The following is a 21,816-nucleotide window of genomic DNA, read 5'->3' as shown; positions in this document are numbered from 1 at the left end:
AAAGCTGACACTTGTCTCCCCCCCCCGACAAAAATTTCTGGCTACGCCCCTGGCCAGGAATGCTATCATTCGTCGATGTGTGCAGTGCATGTCTCGCGAAATGTCGCCAAAGTGAAAGTATCCCGGAAAGGGATTGTCCAAAAATAAAGCCGACGTTTGTCAACGCGGTCCTGCGGGGCGCACGTACACTTGCCTACGACCTGTCAGTCCCTATCTCTACTATTGTTATGCTGTAGCCACAAATAGACGAAAGTACAAATAATGCATCGACCGAATCTTCAACCGTTGGCAACAGGACCGCGATTTTGTAGCGATGCCTTTTCCGCTGTCGCTCCTTGCGCTTCCTCAGTGATAAGAGCGGCGCTCCGCCTATGTTATATAGTATCAGCCGGCAGAGAACGGTGGATAAGAATCGAGTGGAATGCATCGCTACAAAATCGCCGCGCAGGAGTCGACCACGCTATCATAGCCGAATGACGTTTTTTTTTTTTGAAACAGTCATTGTCCTCGTTGGTGGAGACATCGAGGGTGTAGCTGGCGCCGCCTAAACAACTTAAGTTGCCGCGACTGTGTTAGTAGTTAACATGTCAGTGAATAAACACTGCACGCGCGGAGTCAACCAGAATGCACTCCCGAATGGCTTGCCGGAGTTTGCTTGCCCGACGGTTTGGGCGCGGTTGGTGCTGGATTAACTAGGCTTTTCCAGTTTCGGCTTCCAGGAGGGGTCGGCAACATGGCCAACCACCATGCTGTGGCAATGCCAACGACGTATCCACGCCAAAATATTGCTATTTCAGCTCAACTCGGCGGTCAAATTAGCATGCAGTCGTGCAGGCGGAGTCCGAATTATATAGAATGGCGTACCTTAAGTTGTCCGAAATTTCGGTCGTACTTATACTTTAAATTTATGGGCCAGTGGTGGTGCCTTAAGGGGGGACATGGGTCTCGGACTAAAATTTTGTAGAATATTTATTCTTTGACGTATAGTGCTGAAAACTTTTATATATATGTAATGTTATGTGCTTATTACGAATATAAGGCCAATTTTCATTTATCTCTTTTGGTTCAAATTTCACGCAAGTTTCCTTTAATTATCTTCCGGAAAGATTTGCCAATTATGTGTTTTCTAGATATCACTAAATAGGGCATCAGTGGCTTCTGTATGATTCAAGGAGTGCAACAAAACCAACCTTATTGGTCTGCCGCACCTAGAACACGAGTTACGAGGTATTGAATTAGTCACCAGAAAAACTTTTTCGAGTTTCAAGCTTTGAAGTCTCGCAACTCTTGTTCTAGGTAAGGCAGAGCAATAAGATTCATTTTGTTGCACTCCTTGAATCGTACAGAAACCATTAATACCCTGTTTAGTGATATCTAAGGAACACATAATTGGCAAATCTTTCCGGAAGATAATTAAAGAAAGCTTGCATAAAATTTCAAACCAAAGGACATATACGAAAACGGACCTTATATTGGAAATAAGCACATAACATTACATATATGTACAAGTTTTCAGCACTATACGTCAAAGAATAAAGATTCTACAAAATTTTTAGTCCAAGACCCAGGTCCCCCCTTAAAGTAGTCCGAATAATCGAGCTTGTTTGAATTGCTGGTGTCGAATTGCTGGTGTTGAACAGTACCTGGTGTCGTCTGAAGCAATGACTGAGTGTTGAGAGGGGCTCATCAAGGCTGGCCTGGCTCAGAAGAGCATTGATGACATTGAGTCTGGCCAGGTGTTTCTGACGGATGCTAGAGCCTTGCTGAAAACATAACAAGGTGTCAGCTGTCAATGGAAAAATCATACGATGTAATAGGCAACATCTGAGCAGCTTCACGCAACTTGAAATAAACGAATTACAGCACTAGAGTGTACTAGAACTATTGAGTGGCGCGACCGGCCTTGCATACCAGTGTCCCCTTTTTTGGAGAAAGTAGCTGTGGCGCTGGCGTCTCTCACTCTTGAAGCAAGTTGGCGCGCTCCGGCCTGTGATAGGTGTTTGCGTGCGAGCTCTGCCGCACATTTGTGACTCAAAAAAAGAGGGGGGGGAAGGGGGGGGAAGCAGTAGACAGTTTTAGTTTAGCGTTAGCGTAATAGCGGGGTTACGGGAAATAGCGTTACCGTTCCGCAAACGAACTTTGCAGAAAGAGAGTTTTAGTATAGCGTGATAGCGTAGTTCGCGTGCGGGACGCTATTACATTACGCTTTGAATTTCGCATACACAGGGCACCTAATTCTATGTGTGTGTGCGTCCGGAAAGTGCGATAGGCAGCGCAATGGAAGCCAGGAGCGCGTTGTATTTTTACTTCACATGTCCGTCGATCTGCAACGAAACAGACAAGCAGTACAAGCTGTCTACCATAGCCTCCGAAATCCTCCCATCTCAGAGGCCATATGCTGTCGTCGCGCCTATCTCACGACTTTAGCGACAGATGGCGCTCGCATCTCAGAAAAAATTTCTCTCGTTAGGCTTAGGCGCGTTCGAAACGAGAAGCGATCTCGAAAATTCTTCAAGATTAGCCATAACACTCTCTTGGCGAAGCGGCATGAGACTAAGCAAAAGCCGTTTACGCAGTCATTTGCTACGAAAGAAGTGAATTCTACAAAAACAACGCCAAATTCAGTTTGAAGCGGGCGACCGGGACCGCCGCCATGTTTTACGTACACTACGTACACCACGCTAACACGGTAACGTTAACTCTGAGAAATAGCGTGCGCACGGTAAACGGTATGGGTTGGTTAGCGTTCTGCGCATGCGCACTTCGATCCCGCTATTCCAGTACGCCCGCTATTCCGGTAACCACGCTAAACTAAAACTGTCTAGTGTCTAAATCACTGTTATGCACCTGGGTGCAAGGCTGGGTACTCTCGCACGGGCCAAGGCCGCAAGGTATCGCTTTTTAAAGCTCCCAGAGATGAAGAACGACGACTTGCGTGGGAGAGAAATGGGTGCAGACTTAATAAGCTCGTCGGCACTGATTGCACTGTGTCCGAGCTTCACTTTGGGCCTCATTTCATTGTGAGAGACTACGAGCACATAACGGAACAGAAGTTCGAGTGCCAAGGATGAAACCAATTCGACCTGACGCGGTGCCGACTATTTTGCCGAATGTGCCTTGATACCGAATGTGCCTTGAAAAAAAAAAAAAAACACACAAAAACGATCATGCCAGGTGCTCGCCCGGCGCAGATTAATTGTAGCCGGGACAGTAATGTAGTTCAGTTGCGATGAAACATTAATTTCTACGTTCCTTTCGTGGAAAGTCTCCATTTTTGCAAACGCACCAGCAAGCAGCCGCCTGCGAGGCCGGACGACACTTTCAAGAGTGGTCGACTGCACCGCCGCCGCTACTTTTTCGCACGAAAAGGCCCTCTCCATGGCCGCCGGTCTCGCCACTCAAAATATTCTAGTACACTCTAACAGCACTCTGTGTGAACAGGTTTGATGTATTCATTTAAATTAAAGGGAAAGTAACGTATCTAGAGTCAGAGCAACATTGTTTTATAGCAAGCAAATGCTTTTTGGAATAACGCTTGCCAAATTTATGTGTTTGAAATAGCTTAGGACGTTGGACACGTCCTAAGCTATTTCAAACACATAAATTTGGCTAGCTAGCATTTATTAGCTCTAGAGTGCTGCGAAATCTGTATCGGGATGCTCCAAACTACTCCAAAATTAAGATTTTGCTGCTCCAAAAATTGCTCCAAATCTCAGTTCGTCAGTGGCACCACTGCAGAAACCTCGTGGCGCTTGTTTTGTGCTAAGGAAAGACTTAAATTAAGAGAAAATCGCATTTGAGGTGTCCGCATACCTTTAGCGCAATTCAAATTGCCTGCCCCTGAGTTGGGGTGTGGTGACGTCGCATATGCTATCACCGCCCTTTACTGTCGTTGGTGAGTAGAATGGTGTCCGACAGACGGCGCCACAGTTACTTTTGCAAAACGCAAACGCGCGCAGACATGTAGAAATCTAGCTAAGACGGATTCACCGCTGCGGCTGCTCTTTGTCAAGTGTTCGGGCATCCCGCGACATCAGGCGCGTAGCCGGGGGGGGAGGCTGATGGGGCTGCAGCCCCCCCCCCCCCCCGAAATTGTTTCGTGCTGTCGTGCACCGCCGACCAAAACAACCACTGGCGCCGGGAGCCATTCTGGATTTTGTCTACAATGTCTTTTTGACGCTCGAAAAGACGTTTCGGCGCGAACATTGCGAACTCGGGCTGGATTTCGTGGCAACGCCCTTGCACCTGGAGTCGCGTAACGCAAGGAGCCCCATCCGTGCACAAAATTTCAAGGGCTTTTCGATAGCGAGTGGGTGCGTCGCGGCATCTTGCAGCGGCCCCGGAATCTACGGAGCGCATGGATTTCAATTCCGAAGCTTGATGGGTATGAAGTTCTCATAAACTTTTGACGCGAAAGGTGCACTGACACTTCCAAAGGCGTGCTTCTGATTTTTAATTCTGCAACTTTGTGGGTTTAATGTTCTTATAAACTTGGGCCAACATATGCGCACTCGAACGTGCGTATCTAAGCCGTTCCAGAAATGGAAGCACGCGCTCGCAATCTTCCACACACACAAAAATATTAAATATCACCTTGACTGTCAGCTGCCAGCTGGCATCTGATAATTTTCTCCAAACATTTTCAGGAAGCGCGCCCAATGTGATCGATCAGCTGGACCAGGGCAGGCAAAGTAAAATAAGAGAAAACAGAAGAAGGTTCACTGCCTATTAAATTTTAGGCAGTTCTTTTTTGCGGGTGGCAAGGTCTGGCTTTCCATGGCGATAGGGACACTGGTCCTATGGATTTAAGCAGAGCCCCCGATGAAAATACTGTTATTTCCAGAGCGCTTCTTCGCATGTGAGCTGATTGTGGAGATACATATCTGAAGAACCATTTGGAAAGTTGCCCCAGTAATGCCTCGTATTTAAACCAGATGTACAAAAGCAAATTTTAGGAATTTGTGGTGAAATTATCAAAGAAAGCCTAGATGCAAAAGTGAAAACTGCAGGCTGCTTCTCCGTACTTGCTGACGAAACGACGGATATTGCTGGATTCGAACAGCTTACTGTTTGTGCAAGGTACCTAAACAAAGATGTCAACGATATCGAATGAAGAAAGGCAGAGAGGGTAACCAGGTTAAGTGTCCGGTTGGCTACTCTGCACAGGGGGATGGGGTAAGGGCAGAAAAAATTGAAAACAAGAGAAGATTAAAAAGAAAAGAAAAAGAAACATATCAGTGCGCACATTCTATAGTTTTTCACCAAGTCCTGTTTCTTTTAAAAAGCGTACTAGCGCTTTTAAAGCAGTTCATTCCGACGTCGGCTGGCACCAGGGACCAAGAATTCTGGCTTCCGTAAGGGGACGGCTGTCTATCTTGTCGAGCGTGGTACTGAGGAAACGATATCGAAGAAGTGTGTTTAGGTTTTAGCACAGGAATAGATGCCCTCTCTCATTGAGACTGCAGGTTATATGTACATGTGTACAAACTGCTGCAGATTCTAGTCACCCTTCCAGTGCCACTGCCAGCGCAGAGAGAATTTCAAACATGAGATTACTAAAAAACCACTTGCGCTCTACAATGTCTGAGGAACACATGGTTATGCTGGCGCTTCTATATGCCCACAGAGACGTCGCCATCAACGTGTCCGAAGTTATTGAACGCTTCGCTAAACTTCCCCGCCGAGTGAAGTTTATCGTTTAGATAGCGAAGCAGCAAAAATCAATGCATGTAAAAAATATCTGTTCCTTCACGTTCCTATATAAGTACTTAATTATGAAAACGTATGACTGTTCATTAGCTTTTAAAACCACAGAAATTTTCACTGTTTATTGTAACAGCATGATTATCAAAATTATCATGCGAATACAAAAATTACGGGGACATCAGTAACCAATTTTGACCGACCTTGCTCATTGAAAGCTCGGCACACGCGGCGTTTCTCAAAAACGCACTCGGATGTTGGGTAAATCAACTTGCAGCATCATCTGTGGCTTTCGTTTGTCCTTTTCTTTCCTTTTTAGCTACTTTTTTGAAACGAAGCAATACCCTTCTTTAATTTTGGGTGCAGAATAATCGTTTCCGCTGTGCAGGCAGTTAAAATACGCATTTTCGTATTGATTTCTGCATTCTTTTCTATTATTCTAGCCACATGGTGCTGTCGCGACCGCAGCATAGCCCAAATGCATATCACGAATTATGATATCATAGTTTTGTTCCTGCCTGGATCGTCTGTCTTTATACTCGTATGCATGAAGTTTACTATCTGTGACTGCGCAACATATTTATTTGTCTTGTTTGACGCATTATATACATTGACGTTTCCTTAGATACGTAGATTTATTGCAGATTTATTCGTATATTTCAATATGTTGTTGCGACGTTTTGTGTATACAAGCAGTGAACTTGGTTTCCAGTGACACTTTCTTGCCCTTTATCTTCGCATTTGTATATTCCATTCTATCTTCGCATTTCTGATGTATATTTTGCAGAACTCCTGCTTTTTATATGTACTCACTGTTGCGATTATAATTTCGGTGCAATTAGAATATACGACCGCTAACAGCTGCTCCTGCGCCATCCACTGCAACGAAGGACAGCGTCATTCTGGTTTTTCCCTGGCCCTTGCATATGTACAAAAATGTAAACAAAGTTGTTGAATGACAAAGATTCATCAAAATATTTGTCCTCAACTTGTTCATTTTATGGCCTTTACGTTTTTCATATCAGCTGCATGCACTGCTTTGCTCGTTTCGAACTGACATAGTTCTAAAGTTCGCCTGATATTTTCTTTACTTATTAAATAGACAAAAAAATGAAAACGCGGAAGCATTGATATCAGCTATTTCTGCCATAATATTTAGGGCATACGAACATATTCGTTTATGAAAAAATACATATTTTGCTTGTCTTCACAGTGCGTAGCGTTCAATAATTTGTTTGCAGCATCTAATATACAATGGCATTGGCAATGGCAATGCAGTTATTATTCATGTATTTGATGCCTTGAGAACTTTTATAAGGAGGAGGCAGGCCGCGCTGCAACTTGAGCCCCCCCCCCCCCCCCGAACAAAATTTCTGGCTACGCCACTGCGCGACATCACATGGATGTGGAATTCTAGTGCCAGTTTGTGTGAGTTTCCCGAGCCAGCAAAACCAGCACAGCATTACGCAATAACGAAACTGCTGAAACACAAAAGCGTAGACTGCCCAGAGTACGGCGAAAATGAAATCTTCCAAACACGCGCGTCGTTGTCAAGAGTAATGTCTATGAGTTCTTGTTTGTAAAAATTAAATAAAACTGGACAAATTGCATTTTCTTCTGTCTTATAATGCAGTGCCATGATCTTATTACGAGTGGTTAAGTACTAATGACAAAATTATTATGAGGAGTGCCTACATCATCAGGCTTGTACTTGAATGTCCCGGGGTAGTCTCAAATCGTGTCCTACCTTTACGTAAATTTCTCGGTTACTAAAGCTCTCTTTGTGGTAATATTGACGCCTTAGGTGTTCTCAAGCATTAATCTGTCACTTTAGCTTAACTTAATATTTGCCTTTAGTTTCCCTTTAAACAAAACGCAAGGATGAGAACAAAGAGCTTGCAGAGACGAATAATAGTGTAGTAGTATGATCTCTTGCTCCAAACGTTACTCTTAACACACCTTTAGGTCTGACTGACTACAGTCTAAAGCTTCTGGAATGAATGCCTCTACGAGAATATGACATGCATAATGATGAACTCAGTATGTCCCAGCTGAATTCTTATTTTTTTATATGTATTGTAAACACCTCTTAGTGAAGCCTACTACAACGAATTTGCCTATACAATGAAAGGAATTAGGTTTTCCCAGTGGCCGACTTGTTGCTTTACTACACATGCTCATAGCAGGGCTACCACTCCTCTCTGTAGCCGCCTCTGAGCGGCGCTGTGCATGACGGTGTACACGGGTTTCGCTGCAGAGCATGCTGTGAACCTCGATGTCATAAATTCAACTGCAGTCACACATTCTGTCAGATGAAGTTTGCAGAAGAGAATTAGCAACTTCTTTCAATAATTATCTCTGGAATAGTAAATAAAGGTTTTCATTTCCTGAGCGTGTTTAGTTCTATTGCGAGTGGTACGGTGCGTTATCTTTACTATGAAGTGACCTGTGTATCAAAGGATTTTGGAAGTCTTAAGTGTTTTATAAAGGGATTTGTATACATTATTTACCTTCACAGTTAATTTTTTTTATCATAACATGCACTTTTGTGAATAATTGTAATGATGTTTGAAGATACCTTACTTGAAGCTAATTTCCAGTGCTTGCATCTTTCCATAAACGTGCAGCATCTTGTAGACAACAAGACACCTTGTCAGTTCTAGACAAAGCTTCCAAGTCCTTGGTCTAGTATTGTGCGAGGCTGCTGTGTTACCAATTCATTTTGGTGATTGTCTGGAGTTTATTTTGTGATAAGCTGGCTTGACAGTTTGTTGTATCTTCTGTTTCTACAGAACTTCCTTTAACAGGGAGTGCAATGCTGGCTCAAGCTGGTGCCAGCTTGGCGTCAGCGCTCACCCAGCCTCAGACAGCGGTGCAGCAGCAGCAAACACAGCCTTTTGGCACTAACCTGGCTGCGCTTGGCCTTGCACAGGTAAAATAGCCTTTATTCTACTCTTCTACAGATGCTCGTAGTCTTCATGCATAGATGTTCTTTGTTGTGAACAATGTCGCCTCTTTTTGTGCTGTCTTGTAACTGCCGGCGGCGCATGCCTATCATGCTTTCGTTTTTTTTTTCTTGTCCTCCCCCTGTTCTGGCGTGTGTGTGCATATATATATATATATATATATATATATATATATATATATATATGCTTATTTATTTATCCATATTTCTGTTCCGAACCTCAAGCTCTGTGGTGTCGGCATCAAGATACGCCTGCGTATTGTAGCGATGTAACATTTCTACTAGCTTGTTCTTTCTGCTCTTTCCAGAATGCACTGCAGGCCACAACAGTTCTTTCACAGGTAAGTGACGACTTGATGCACAAGCCGCAAGGGATATTCCTGCTGGCTTTTACTATTCTTTGGTTAGAATGCAAAGTTGCAGGAGGGAAACCGTCTACTTATATAATCGCATTCATTCTTACTAGAATTTTCTTCTAGTGTGTACTATAGTTAGTAACCTGATGAGTTTAAACTAGGCATGGCATGTTGGTCTCGTGCCTTTTTTACTAATTATTTTAGTTCTTGCTTTTGGCTAGTATACCTTGATGGTGGATTCTTGGCATTGTTAGGTGAACATGTTATATGAAATCCATAAATGGTGCAAAACAACTGCTGCTTACTACAATAATTGCAATAACAAGTATAGTGAAGTCCGTCGTAGTCATCATCATCAGCCTATATTTATGTCCACTGCAGGACAAAGGCCTCTCCTTGCGATCTCCAATTACCCCTGTTGTAGTGTGAAGGCAGTTAAATATGCCCTTCATGGTGCTGTGGCACTTGCGCCTGGAATAGTTCTGAACAATGGAAATGTTTGCCAGAAAGGCACATATTGCACTTGTGCATTAATGGAGGTGTCCATTGTCTTGAGAGGTCATTCAGCTGCCTTGGCCTTGGCAGCCTGCTTTATAATACAGTGCACTCTCTGCTGTGAGGGATGCTTTTTGCGGCATATTTCACTGATGTAACGATTCGTACCTAATTTTAATAATTGCACCTGTAGATTTTCTATATGTTCGCATGCACACATGTGAAATTGTGATTTTATAGTGAAAATACATATGGCTGTGCTCTGTTGAGAGAGCTCTCAGTGCTTTTCAAAAAAGAGCTGACAGCCATTATTCTTGTTGAATCTACAACCATGTGTTTATGTGATGCCACTGTGTTTATGAGAAGGTTTTGATGCTGTAGACTCTTGCCTGCCTACATGTTCATTAGGTGAACTAGCTTGTGTTGTTTATAAATATGCAGGTTCCTTGTTTAGGTTACTTGTATTGCAGTACATTGTGCCCTCTATATATTTGCTCTGATAGTTCCATGTACTCAGGCAGCATCTTGAGTAAATGTTTATCACTATGTTGTGTCTTCACTGTTCCTGCCAGGAATGTAATGTACATCAAAAGCTCGGAAGTTTATTTTTATTGCGATAGCAGTTATATGGACACTTCAACCGGATTTCTGCCGTCAGCATCGGCGTCGCCGTCGCTGTCGCCGTGAGGTTCCGTATAGATAAAATATTCGCCGCGCGCCGTATGCCCGAGCGGAAGCGTGCTATCATGGAGAGCGAACGCACTCAATCTCCCACTGGCAAGCAAGGAAGCGGGAAGCCAGCGCCAGAGGGAGCAAGGGGGGGGGGGGGCGCACTACTACTCTGCCAACAACCGCGCTCGTCGCTCGCCTGCACCGTCTCTTATCTCCACACGGCTCTGACCTTTGTATGCGCTGTACATTCGCCGCTCAGTTTCCGTTGAAGCGATAGACCGCACGTACCTCGCCCGATGCGGCGTATGCGCTTGCTGCCAGCGTTTTGACAGTCGTCTGCAGTCATTCAGTGTGATCTATTCAGTTTGTGCGCGCTCACACCACGCTTGTTCATTCAGTTAGTAATAGTCGGGCCACATTTTCCAACGCACGCTACACATGCAATGCTGCCCAGATCGGCAGTGCAGCGCTACAGGTGTGTCCCTTCGCACGCGCTGCCCATGGGAAGCGCTTCTCATCAACACCACCGTTTCACACGCGCCTTCTCGTGGTCATCGAGTCTCTCTTCATGTCGGTCTACTTACGCCGCGGCACACCTGCTTACTTAATTAGCTCATGTTTACTACAATTCATATTGTTACCAAAGCCGCTCACCTTACTTCATATGACATTGCTGTGTTGCTATCGCATTCATTGCTTCACCCTTAGGGCGAAACTGTGAAATTTTTACAGAGCATGTCCAATGCTTGAAATGTAACATTGGTTTTTATTGGCCTCTGTGAACTACTATTGCCCCGTCATGGAACAAGCTGTGCCAATTGTGTCAAATTGCGCCAAGGGCGATGCTTTGTGCTATCCTGCTCCAAAACAGCATTTTAACTGAAAATTACACCGAGCCTATTGTAAAGGAAGTACGTATAAGCATGTGAACCTCGTCATGTTTATACTGCTTTGCTAGTATAACTAAAACCAAAACTTAAAGCACACCATCACCGTGCTCCCACTCCTGTGCCCAATGGGCAAAATAAGTGCCAAATGAGATTTCCTGCGTCATCCTGATAAATAAACACGGTTTTGCACCAAAGTTAGCGACTGTGCAATAATACGTGTGTAGCCGCAGTGGTCTGCAGATGTGGTTAGCGCACACAACTAAAGCAGCTTAATAAATAGAACTTCACAATATCTATACATCACCGACTGATGATTCGGACTCTACAGGGACCGCCTAAAAGTTAGAGTAATTGGGAGTTAGAAATATCCAAGTTCGCCAGAAAACAAGCGACTTTATTCCACAAGTGGCTTAAAAAATGGATGACCCTTTTCAGTGATATGTTCACTTTCTGGGGATGTCGTGTCACTAGCATCAGACACGCCGGTGTCTACGAGTGACAGCATTTTTGAAACTGTGCCAGGGAACGCTATCGTCCGTCGACGTGCCCGGTATTCCTGAAATGGATCGCCTGAAAATGAAGCCAATGTTTGGCAATAAGTTGCTGCGCGCACGTACGCTTGCCTACGATCTGCTCAGTCCCTATCTCTACCATTGTCATGCTGTCGCCACAGATGGACGAAAGTACAATCAATGCATGCATCGAATCTTCAATCCCTGGCAGCATAGCTGGGCCGTGATTTTGTAGCATTGCCTTTTTCGGTGCGACTCCTTTTTGTGCTTTGTCAGTGGTAAGAGTGGTGCTCTGCCTGACTTATCAGTGTTATCAGCCTGCCATGAACAGTGGATGATGAAGCTGGCATGTAAAATCAAGCAGAATGCATCGCTACAATAACGTGGCCCAGAATTCGACCGCGCTATCGTAGTCGAATGACAGCGGGTTTTTTTAGAAACAGTTATTGTCCTTGTCGACACAGACATCGAGGCTGGAGTCGGCGCTGTAACAACTCCGTAGCCAGGACCGTTGGGACCGTGTTGCTATTTAAACGGGAATGAACAAACGCTGTATGCGCAGAACCAGCACCACAGGACTTGCGAATGGCTTGCCGAGCTTCGCTACTTTCGGTTTTAAGGAGGTGTCAAAAATATGCTGAGAACCATGCTGCGACGACCATGCTGTGGCCAAATTATTGAACGATGTGCCTTAAGTGTCCGAAATTTCGGTCGTACTTTTACATTAAATTTATGTGCCAGTGATGGCACCTCGAAGCAGTCCGAATAATCGAGCTTGTCTGAATTGTGTGTGTCCAAATAATAGGTCGGTGCCAATTGTGAATCAGCCAGTTGCTGAGCAGAGGCTTTAGCTTTACGAGGAAAAGCAGACCATTGAAAGGCGCCTGGTGTCGTCTAAAGCAATGCCTGAGTGTTACCAGGGGCTCATAAAGGCTGGCCTGGCTCAGAAGAGAATTGATGACACTCAGTTTGGCCAGGTGTTTCTCACTGATGCTAGCTCTAGCATTACTGAAAATATGACTAAGCTGGCAGCTGTCAATGAAAAATTCATAAGATGTAAAAGACGTCTGAGCTTCACTCATTTTGAAATAACCTAATTACAGCAAGCTGTGTAGGACAGGTGTGTTGAGTTCAGTTAAATTAAAGGGGTACTCAAATTTAGGTTTCCCTTGTTTTCAATTTAGAGGCAGAGCAGCATTGTTTTACAGCAAGAAAATACTTTCTGGAATAAGGCTTGTCTATTTTAAGTGTTGAGATAGCCTAGGGCATGTCCAGCAGTTAGCATTTATTTGCTCCAAAGAACTTAAAAATCTGTATTTGGGTGCTCCAAACTTCTCCAAATTAACATTTTGCTGCTCCGAAATTGCTCCAAACCTCAGTTCGTCAGTGGCACCACTGCCATCATAATCCTAAAAGTCAATGGAGCAGCCATAGTCACAGATATAATTGGTGCTGTCAGTCCATCAGTCGCTGTTCTGGCATGTTTATCTCACTTCTTTTCGGTAGACGTTCTAATGCACTACCCCTATGCGGTTGTGTTATTTGTACTGTTTGTGCTGCAGTTCAGTATTCCTAGAACCAGCATGGCACCGAGCTCTCTGAAGGCGGGCGTCCAATCAAAAAAGAAACCTTGGACTAGGTCTGGGTAACCTTAGCAATACATTGTACTATGTGCACTAAACAGCTGACACATAATTGGCTTATTAGTTGGATCCTTCCTTGCAACACTGCACTATCAGAAGAGCAGATTGCGCGATTGTAATTTGAAGAAATTTAACATGTTATATGGCACATTAGAGGTAAAGAAGCTTGTAGATGTCTTCACTGCAATTGCGGTTTAGTTGTACACGTCCTAGGGCATGGTCTTGTTCACATGCCCTTGTTCTGCTGTCTTTTTTTTTTTCTTCCTGTCTTCAAGCACACCGAATGTGCAATATCTGTTGCAAGTTGGAAGGGTAGAAGCGACTTAATGCAGTGATATACACACAGGGAAAATCATTTTATAAAAATAATGTCGCTATTTTTACGTTGGCTACTTCAGTTTGTGGGGATCGAGGTGCCTTCCCGCGCCTCAGCCCCCAGCTCGCGTGTGGTGCTTAGCTCGATCTCCGGGAACCGCCACCGTAACGGCAACATGGAGGACATGGCTAGTGTGCCGGACCTACTTTCCCATGCAAACCATGCTTCCCCCCCCCCCCCCCGCACTTGCCCCCTCGAGAACACGTCACCGGGACGTGCCCCGATTGGCCTCCCGCGTGGCGGCCCCCGGGCACCCTCTCCACCCGAGCTCTCATCCACTGAGCGCTTCCTCGCCGCGGCAGACGCTCACAGGCCCGTGACGAGGTGGTTACATGAGACCTTTGTTCTCGTGACTCCTTGTTCTTGCGCTTGCGGATCGCTACCCGGTTAGCCCTAGCGCAGCGGGCGCGCATACTCGATCGGTCTTGCGGTGAGGTGAGCCTTGGCCCGCAAGCGCCATGACTGTCGCACTGTGCTGTATCTTGGGTGAATAAACCCGTGTTTGTTGGCGATCTCACTCCGGAGCCTTCTCTGCACCGTGTCGGAGAGTCGATGAACCCTGCCGTAGCGCCTTTGTGCGTTGCGGAGTGGAGGAGCGTCGTGCCCTTTCCTGACCGTCGCTCGTAGGGTAAGCCTTGTGCAAACCCATCTCCACAAGTTAAAAGTTGAGACCATATATATCTGGTATATAGATAAACATTGGACATTGCGCCAGGAGTGCTTGTTGCTGTACCAAATCAGCTTTTTGCCTCCGTCCAAGACTTGCGCCAAGAGGTCAAATCATCAAATGGCTGTTGTATCACTGTATTTATTATTTTATTTACAGAATACCTGTGTCGCCTCGAAGGCATTATCGCAGGGGGGGGGGGGGTGGCAGGTAGATAAAGATATGTTAAATCATTCACAGAAATAAAGAATAAATGCACAATGCACAGAAACATCAAGGTGGAACATACAATGAGTCAACATTTTCAAGCGTAATAGAAATAGAAAACTTAAACAAAGTTAAGGCAGTAATGCATTGTCACAAACACAGGCGCGAAAAAAAATCATGATTATCAGACACTGAAACACATTCTTCCGGCAACAAATTCCAGTCTTTCACCGTATGTGGAAAGAATGATTCAGCAAAACGGTTAGTATTGCAGCGGTATTCACGCACCTTCTTTGAGTGGTCGAGTCGTTTCGAGACATAAGTTGGCTCCGATAGGTAGTTGCGGCTATCAATGCCTGTTTGATTATAGAAGATACGGTGGAAGAACTTGAGTCTCAATTTTTTTCTTCTGGTGATTAACGTTTCCCAGCCCAGCAATGCTTTTATTTCAGTGACACTATCGAACGGGTTGTAACTATTGGAGACGAAGCGTGCAGCCTGATTTTGAAGTTTTTCTATTACTTGAATCAAATAGTCCTGATATGGGTCCCAAATCATAGAGGCGTATTCGAGGATAGATCTTACATGCAGAAAATAAAGTGTTTCTTTAACATCTTTGGACGCTGATTTAAAATTTCTACGAATAAAAAACAACATTTTACTTGCCTTAGATATTGAATGCTGAATGTGTATGTTCCATTTAAGTTTCGATGTGAAGTAAACGCCAAGGTACTTGCACTCTGAGATGTTTTTTATTGTTGTGTTTTCAACATTGTACTGGGTTTGAGGCTCGAATTTTTTATTTGAAAAGCGGACGTGATTACATTTATTAATATTCAGACACATTCCCCAGCGTAGACACCAATTTCCTATTTTATCAAGGTCGCTCTGCAAGATTGTTACATCTGAGGGTGAATTTATTTTTCTGTGAGGAACAGGAGCAGACATGCCACTGCATTGTTTTATGCCATATTTGATCCAAGTGCAGCTCTCAGATGTTTAGCTGAGGAGGGAAAACACTAGGTAGTGTCATTAGCAAAGCTAGAGCATGGCTGTTGCATTTTTTTGTGTATTTTATGCTCAGCATTACTGTCTCCCAATTTTGATGTGCTTTCTCTGTTTTTTGTGTAGCTTGGTCTTGCAATGCCAGCATCACTAGCCGCATCATCTCGGGTAGGAGAGATAACGGTATGGCGTGTGGGGTCTCACACATGCTCTTGGGCCAAAGGAACGACAACACAGTAGTGCAAACAATCAAAAGGGCATTTATTGCACCTTTCATACACTAATGCACACTAGCCGAATTACAACCAATAGAATGTTCACATGGACGCGCAACAAATCAAGGAAGTCCGACTCACCGCGACCCGATAGCGAGCGAATATGTTCGCCCTGTGCTGTGACACTATCGCCTAGTCGTTCACGTGTACGGTCACGCGAACGGTAGCGCGTTCGAACGATCCGTGTTCGTCCATACCGGTGCCCCGCTCCGAGCCACGCGAGACGTCTCGCGAAGCGTGGATCGGCGCACGCGCGGGACCTCCGCGTCGCTCACCGATCCCAACCTAAAGAGAAAGCGCCCTCGACCTTTCTCTTCCAAGTCACCCCGCCGTTCGGCGGCGTTAGCATCGCGACACTCGCGCCATCTCCCGCAATGCGCCGCAACCACCACGACCGCCACGGGCTTAGCCACGCGGAGAAGCCGGAGTACAGGAGACATGCGGGGAAAACAACATCAGGGGACGTGTGAGAGTCGCGCATCCCCACAGGCATAGTGCCTACCCAATGGGCAATGAAAGTCTGGTGGACATCCACTGGTCCTCCAGTTTAGGACATATGGATGTCCATCAGAGATCCAGAGAAATCCACCGGATTTATTACGGACGTTCATAGGACGCTTATGCGCAAGAAAATTGGCAGTCCGTTGAACATCCGATGGCTGCCAGAACCGTACATTCGGACGTTACAGGGATATGCAAAACCATGCACTCGGGCCTTTTCTGTACATCCATCGGACATCCACAGGAACACAGTTATTTGAAACTTCTGCAGCTACAAGGTTGCAAATTCGGGGCACATGAATGGTGGGCATTGTTATTTTGTTTTTCTTGTGGAAGTATGCAATTTCCCCACGAAAAATTCTATGAATTCACAATCAAGACTTCATGCGATGTCCATTGTAGATGTCGCTTGCACCATACGCAGTGCAGAAACTGTTGAGAAATAATCAAATAGATGATGTCCCAGGGATGTCCCTCTGTCGCCTGAAGCATGAAGTCCACATCAAATCCAGTGCAGATGTCCTTAAGACGTTCGAGATTAAAAACAAAATGGACGTTCAAAATAACCGGAACATAACGTCCCTGGGTAATCCTGGGGATAATCGGCTCTAGAGGTGGGCGTCCGGATATGATTCGGATGTTCATCGGATTATCATGGCCCATTGGGTAATGCAGTCATAGAATACCGCATTTTTTATGCTAGGCCTACTACCAGCCCCACAGTTTTCATAGAGGCTGAATAATGTTCTTATCATGCTTGGGCTGAATGCTCATTAAGGGGGAAAGAGGTTTTTAGACATAAAGTGTTTTATTTAAGTTAGGGTGATGAAAACTTCAGTGATTATGTATTTTCATGTGCTCATATCAATTATAAACTCAATTTTTATGCACACCATACCATCAATTTTTTTAACAGCAAAGCTGTTCTAGCTAACTGTAAAAAGTGCCGCCTGCCGCAAAACCTCGCAGAGCTATGACGTCACTGCGTTGCCTAGCAACCACCTCGCGAAGCAGCGTGCGAGTGCCTCGTCTCTCCGTGCACATGTTGCCTTGACGTGGGGCGTTAAGGAGAGGGAAGGAGAGCATGCTGGCGGCGCGCGCAATACTCGGGAGAGGGAAAGAGAAAATGAGAGCTAGGTAGAGAGAGAAAGAAATTGTAGCAGCACCAACGAGGCAACGCGTAGAGTTGCTGCCGACGCCGCCCGCGTTTCCCGCGTTTGCGCCGGGGGAAAATGCGGGCGGCGTCGGCAGCAGCTCGGTCACGTGACCCGCAGTGCCACACCCCTGCTGTACCTAAAGTCCCTAGATTTTCTAAGACAGCAAAAAAATATCTAGGGACTTCAGTTGTACCTACTCGCCCCGGCAAGTGTGGAGGCGGAGCTTGGCCGTGGCCTTACCGGGGAGATAAAGCTCGGAGCCGCCGCGACGGCGGCACAACTCTCGTTGACTTTGAGTGGCGAGTACATGTAACCTTGGCATGGGACGACCAAAGAAGATCCGGACACCCGAAGAAGAAGCCGCTCATCTTGAAGCGCACCGCGCGGCCAAGCGAGAATCTGCGTGTCGGCGGCGAGCCGATGCGGAATACTGTGCCTAGCCGCGCTTAGCATTTCCTAGCAAAACTTAGCCAAACGTAGTAAAACCTAGAAGAAGCTAGGTAGATCACCAGCTCTGCTGTTTACTCCAGCCTTGCACCACTAGTGCAAACTGACCACTTTTTTTTTAAGGGTAATTATCCGTGAAAATGTCATTTGTTCGCATTTTTACTCAATTAGCTGCACAGATCCTGCTGAATTAAATGTCATTGAGTTCTACAGATATCGAAGAGTGCAACAATATTAACTTGATGGTCCTAGCTTTCCTAGAACAAAGGTTATGAAACTTCAAAGTTTCATTTGAATGACTGATAAATGCTTTTCTTATTTCACCCTTTTTAAAGAATTATAACTTCCCAAAGTAACATTTGACATACTTTTGCACTCGCTTAACATTCAGCTTCTCAGCAAAACAAAAATGATCAAAATTGAGTGTACCAAAGCTGAGAAAAGCTTGTCAGAATTAAGATTGTAAGGTAATGAAAAAATCGAACAGAGAAAATAGCAAGAAACAAAACTGTGTATTCAAAGTTTGCTACACAAATAAAAAGTGCCGTACTTTGTATATAAATGCCTTAAAAGGCACCAGACGAGTAGGCCGCATCACATTTCTGTTTTCAATCGAAACTCCCCTGTTGCATGTCCGGCACGTAGTATATTCAAGCAGCCTGTTGATTGTGGAGAGGTCGACGATCACGCAGGTGGCCGCCGACGCCGGTGGGTCAGAGTCCACGCGTGCCGTCGCAGGCGTCCGCTTTTTGCGCTCGCTCGCGGAAGTTGACGATAAGCTGTAGATCCTAAAGTTTCAAAAAAACTACAATTTCAGTCTGTTTCCGCTGTTGTGCGCATGATCGGTGCTCGTCAAGAAAATTATGTTGATCCTTGTGTCACGCTGACGATAACTGACGTTTCCAAGGCGGTTGCCGAAACGGGAGCAGAAATCGACATTTTGACCGATAAATCGCATTTCGCTGCCACGATGTCCAGCACTGGGATCACTTGTGACTCGCCGGGGTGGCTCAGTCAGCTAAGGCGTTTTGCTGCTGAGCACGAGCTCACAGGATCGAATCCCGGCCCCGGCGGCCGCATTTCGATGGAAGCGAAATGCAAAAACGCTTGTGTGCTTGCGTTGTAGTGCACGTTAAAGAACCCCAGGTGGTCAAAATTAACCCGGAGCCCTCCACTACGGCGTGCCTCATAATCGGAACTGGTTTTGGCACGTAAAACCCCAGAAAGAAGAAGATGGGATCACTTGGTGATGAACCCGAGCCATGATCTCGCTTTGCGCTAGTTTTTTTTTTTTTTTTGCGCTGCTTCCTGAATTTATGTACGCTGCGGGACTTTATTGCTTCGCCAAGATAAGTTTCGAAACGGTGCCGAGACGCTCTCGGCGGCTGCGGTGCACTTCGTCTAGCTAGCTTGGCACCGTGCCAATACGCCGCCGCAGTGTGCATTGTTTGTTTCGGACGTTCGAAAACGGCTTCTTCAGTTTTTTGCCAAACTTGCGCGCGCGGAGTTCCTGATCTTCTCAGCGTAATTCGACAGAATGTCTCGAACGACGAACAAGATGACGACGTCAACACGCCGTTTAGCGTGCGCAGCAGACGACGCGGGAGGCTCCACAAATCGGAAGGCGTAATTCAGTCACATGTGCTCACTCTGCAAATAGGCTCACGCGGTGGGACCTTTTTTTGGTGCGGATGGAAACAAGCGCGGCTGGAAACAAGCGCGGCTGGATATTGAAGAAAAAGCGCGGCTCTTTCGTATGATACTAAAATGGCGGCAGTATTGAACGTTGAACGGCAGCAGTGTGACGCTGAGAAAGCCCATTTTTTGCACTTGCATTGGTAAAAATTCAGCTGTCTGATGTGATAGCATGCTGTTACGGCTAAAATACTGACTGGGACACATGAAAATTGGCGAGGTTGTGCGTCAGCAGGGGCAGAATCCAAAAATAACATTTAAAAAAATGGTTTTCTAACAACAAGATGTAAAGTGTCTGAAATACAGTTAATTTTGTCCTTCTCTATTCATTCCTTTTTTTGATATGATATGGAAGTTTCCAGACTCGCCAATAATTTGTTGTGACATTTTGATTGTATAATTCTGAATACAACACTGTAGTATTTATTTTTTTTTTTATAAGACACCTGTTTTGTGTGCTTGTAATGGCGCTGTTGCTGCCGCCACTCTTTGGGCATGCTACTTCTCAAGCCAGCGCTTCTGCTGGCTTTCTTGCACCACGCTTCTAGTACCTTTGAATGGTGCTGAATAAAGAATTGATTGATTGAATATGCCGTACTTCTTACAAAGATGCAGTTTGCAATTGACTCTGCTCATGCACAGGCAAGTGCCACAGCAAATGAGGGTATAATGATTTGATAACTTTGTGACAGCAAAGGTACTAGTTAATATAGAAATTCATGTGTATAGAAAAATAGTTCTTAAGCTTGGCTTTTGTGATTACACTGCAGCGTGTTGGGGGGGTTCCAACGCAACTAGCCCTACAGAATTTTTGTGGTGTGCCGTCATGGCATCAATTTTTTTTATTGGGAACCTAAAAACATTTAGCATGCTGTGCTGCTAGACCGTCTGAAGTTTCTGGGAGTGATATCAGATAAAAGAAAGTATAAATCTTCTTGTGATTACACTTTGCCAAGTATTTTGCATAGTGCACTGTATAGCCTCCCTCAGATGTTGACAACCTAAATTGGAACTTCATTAAAAAAATTCTTTACTAAGGTATAGCTTGACTAGTAGCCGCTTTTGTATTGATGCAATTTTATGTATGTCATAGACTTTCAGCTTTTGCAACATGGTGCTAGCAGTCACATGACCATCAGGGACTTGTTTCTGCTCACTTGTGATCTTTCTGGAAACTTCAAGTGGAATAGTCTGCTGTGCTGCAGTTCCCTATTGATGTCACATAGTGAAGGGTTCAACAAAAGTTTGTCTGTGGTATCATTCTTGATTGATCACTTTTGAGGAAACTTTTATGCATGTTTGACTCATGCCGCTCCTGGACATGCATGCAGAGCACGAGTGTTGCGCATAGCTTTTGAGCCAACTACGGTGACTGCAGGCTGCTTTAGTTTTTGCAAGTTATGTACCCTTGCACCGTTATCACTCTTGCAGATGGTAGAGAACAGTTATGCATTTTGGTTATTGCCTATAAAATTATGCAGTATGCTTTTCAACAGCACTCTGCTACATGCACTGCCGAACAGAGATGGAGATGCTTATTGCAATAGGTCATACAGGCACGGCTGTCGGTGGTTAGGTCCTTTGAGGCTGCCACCATGCCTCTGTGAATTCCCAATGCATATCGATATAGACATCACCGTGCCCATGTCAAAGCCAGAATCGGCAGTAAGCCGGTCTCTGCACATTCCGAAGAGGCGCAAGATATTATGGCCCAGCACTGTGTCACCCGCACTGTGAGACAAGGCAGCACAGTTAGCCTCTAAAAACAATTTTGATCTACGTAGTCTCTTAAAGTATGGCAATGCCATCCGGTAGGGTTGTGCAAATAGTGGATTTTTAGTTCGAAGCGAATAGTAATATAGGCAGAATATTTTTAAATCGAATATCAAATAGTTACCCCTTCCAAAATCTTGGTCACAAAGTGGCATGCAAAATAATTATTGGATACATGCAATTATAAAGTATACTAATTTGTGAGAATGAGACCACAATTAATTGAAGTATGACTTATTTACTGGCAAATAGTTTTCTCGCAAATAAAAGTTTCTGAGCAATTATGAAGGTTATGATAAATTTTTAAAGGTATTTATTTTTATCCAAAACTTGTTTTTCTGACTTGGTGTCTGGAGGCGGCGGTGGTGAGAAAAGAGTGCTGGCAACCAGGGTGCCAAAATTGGCAAAGATGGCGCCAGTGTATCTGGAGCTCGTTGCTCAGTTTATTTTGCCCGTTATTGAACAAGGTTGATGAAA

At 45.0% G+C, this 21,816-nt stretch overlaps 1 protein-coding gene across 3 annotated transcripts in view; it reads left to right on the top strand.

The window, feature by feature from the left end:
- Nucleotides 1–21,816, top strand: part of LOC119435943 (cell division cycle and apoptosis regulator protein 1) — a 214,492-nt gene that overhangs the window by 31,580 nt on the left and 161,096 nt on the right. For all 3 annotated transcript variants that reach the window (XM_037702648.2, XM_049660883.1, XM_049660882.1), the window contains exons 3-4: nt 8,496–8,635; nt 8,977–9,009. In XM_037702648.2, the coding sequence (XP_037558576.1) occupies nt 8,496–8,635; nt 8,977–9,009 (173 nt within the window). The remainder of the gene's footprint in view (nt 1–8,495; nt 8,636–8,976; nt 9,010–21,816) is intronic.

Source organism: Dermacentor silvarum, chromosome 1 (assembly GCF_013339745.2).
Source record: "Dermacentor silvarum isolate Dsil-2018 chromosome 1, BIME_Dsil_1.4, whole genome shotgun sequence".
In the NCBI taxonomy this organism is placed as follows: domain Eukaryota; kingdom Metazoa; phylum Arthropoda; class Arachnida; order Ixodida; family Ixodidae; genus Dermacentor; species Dermacentor silvarum.
Note: the sequence above shows the minus strand (reverse complement) of the source record. Positions and strands in the feature narration are given on the sequence as shown.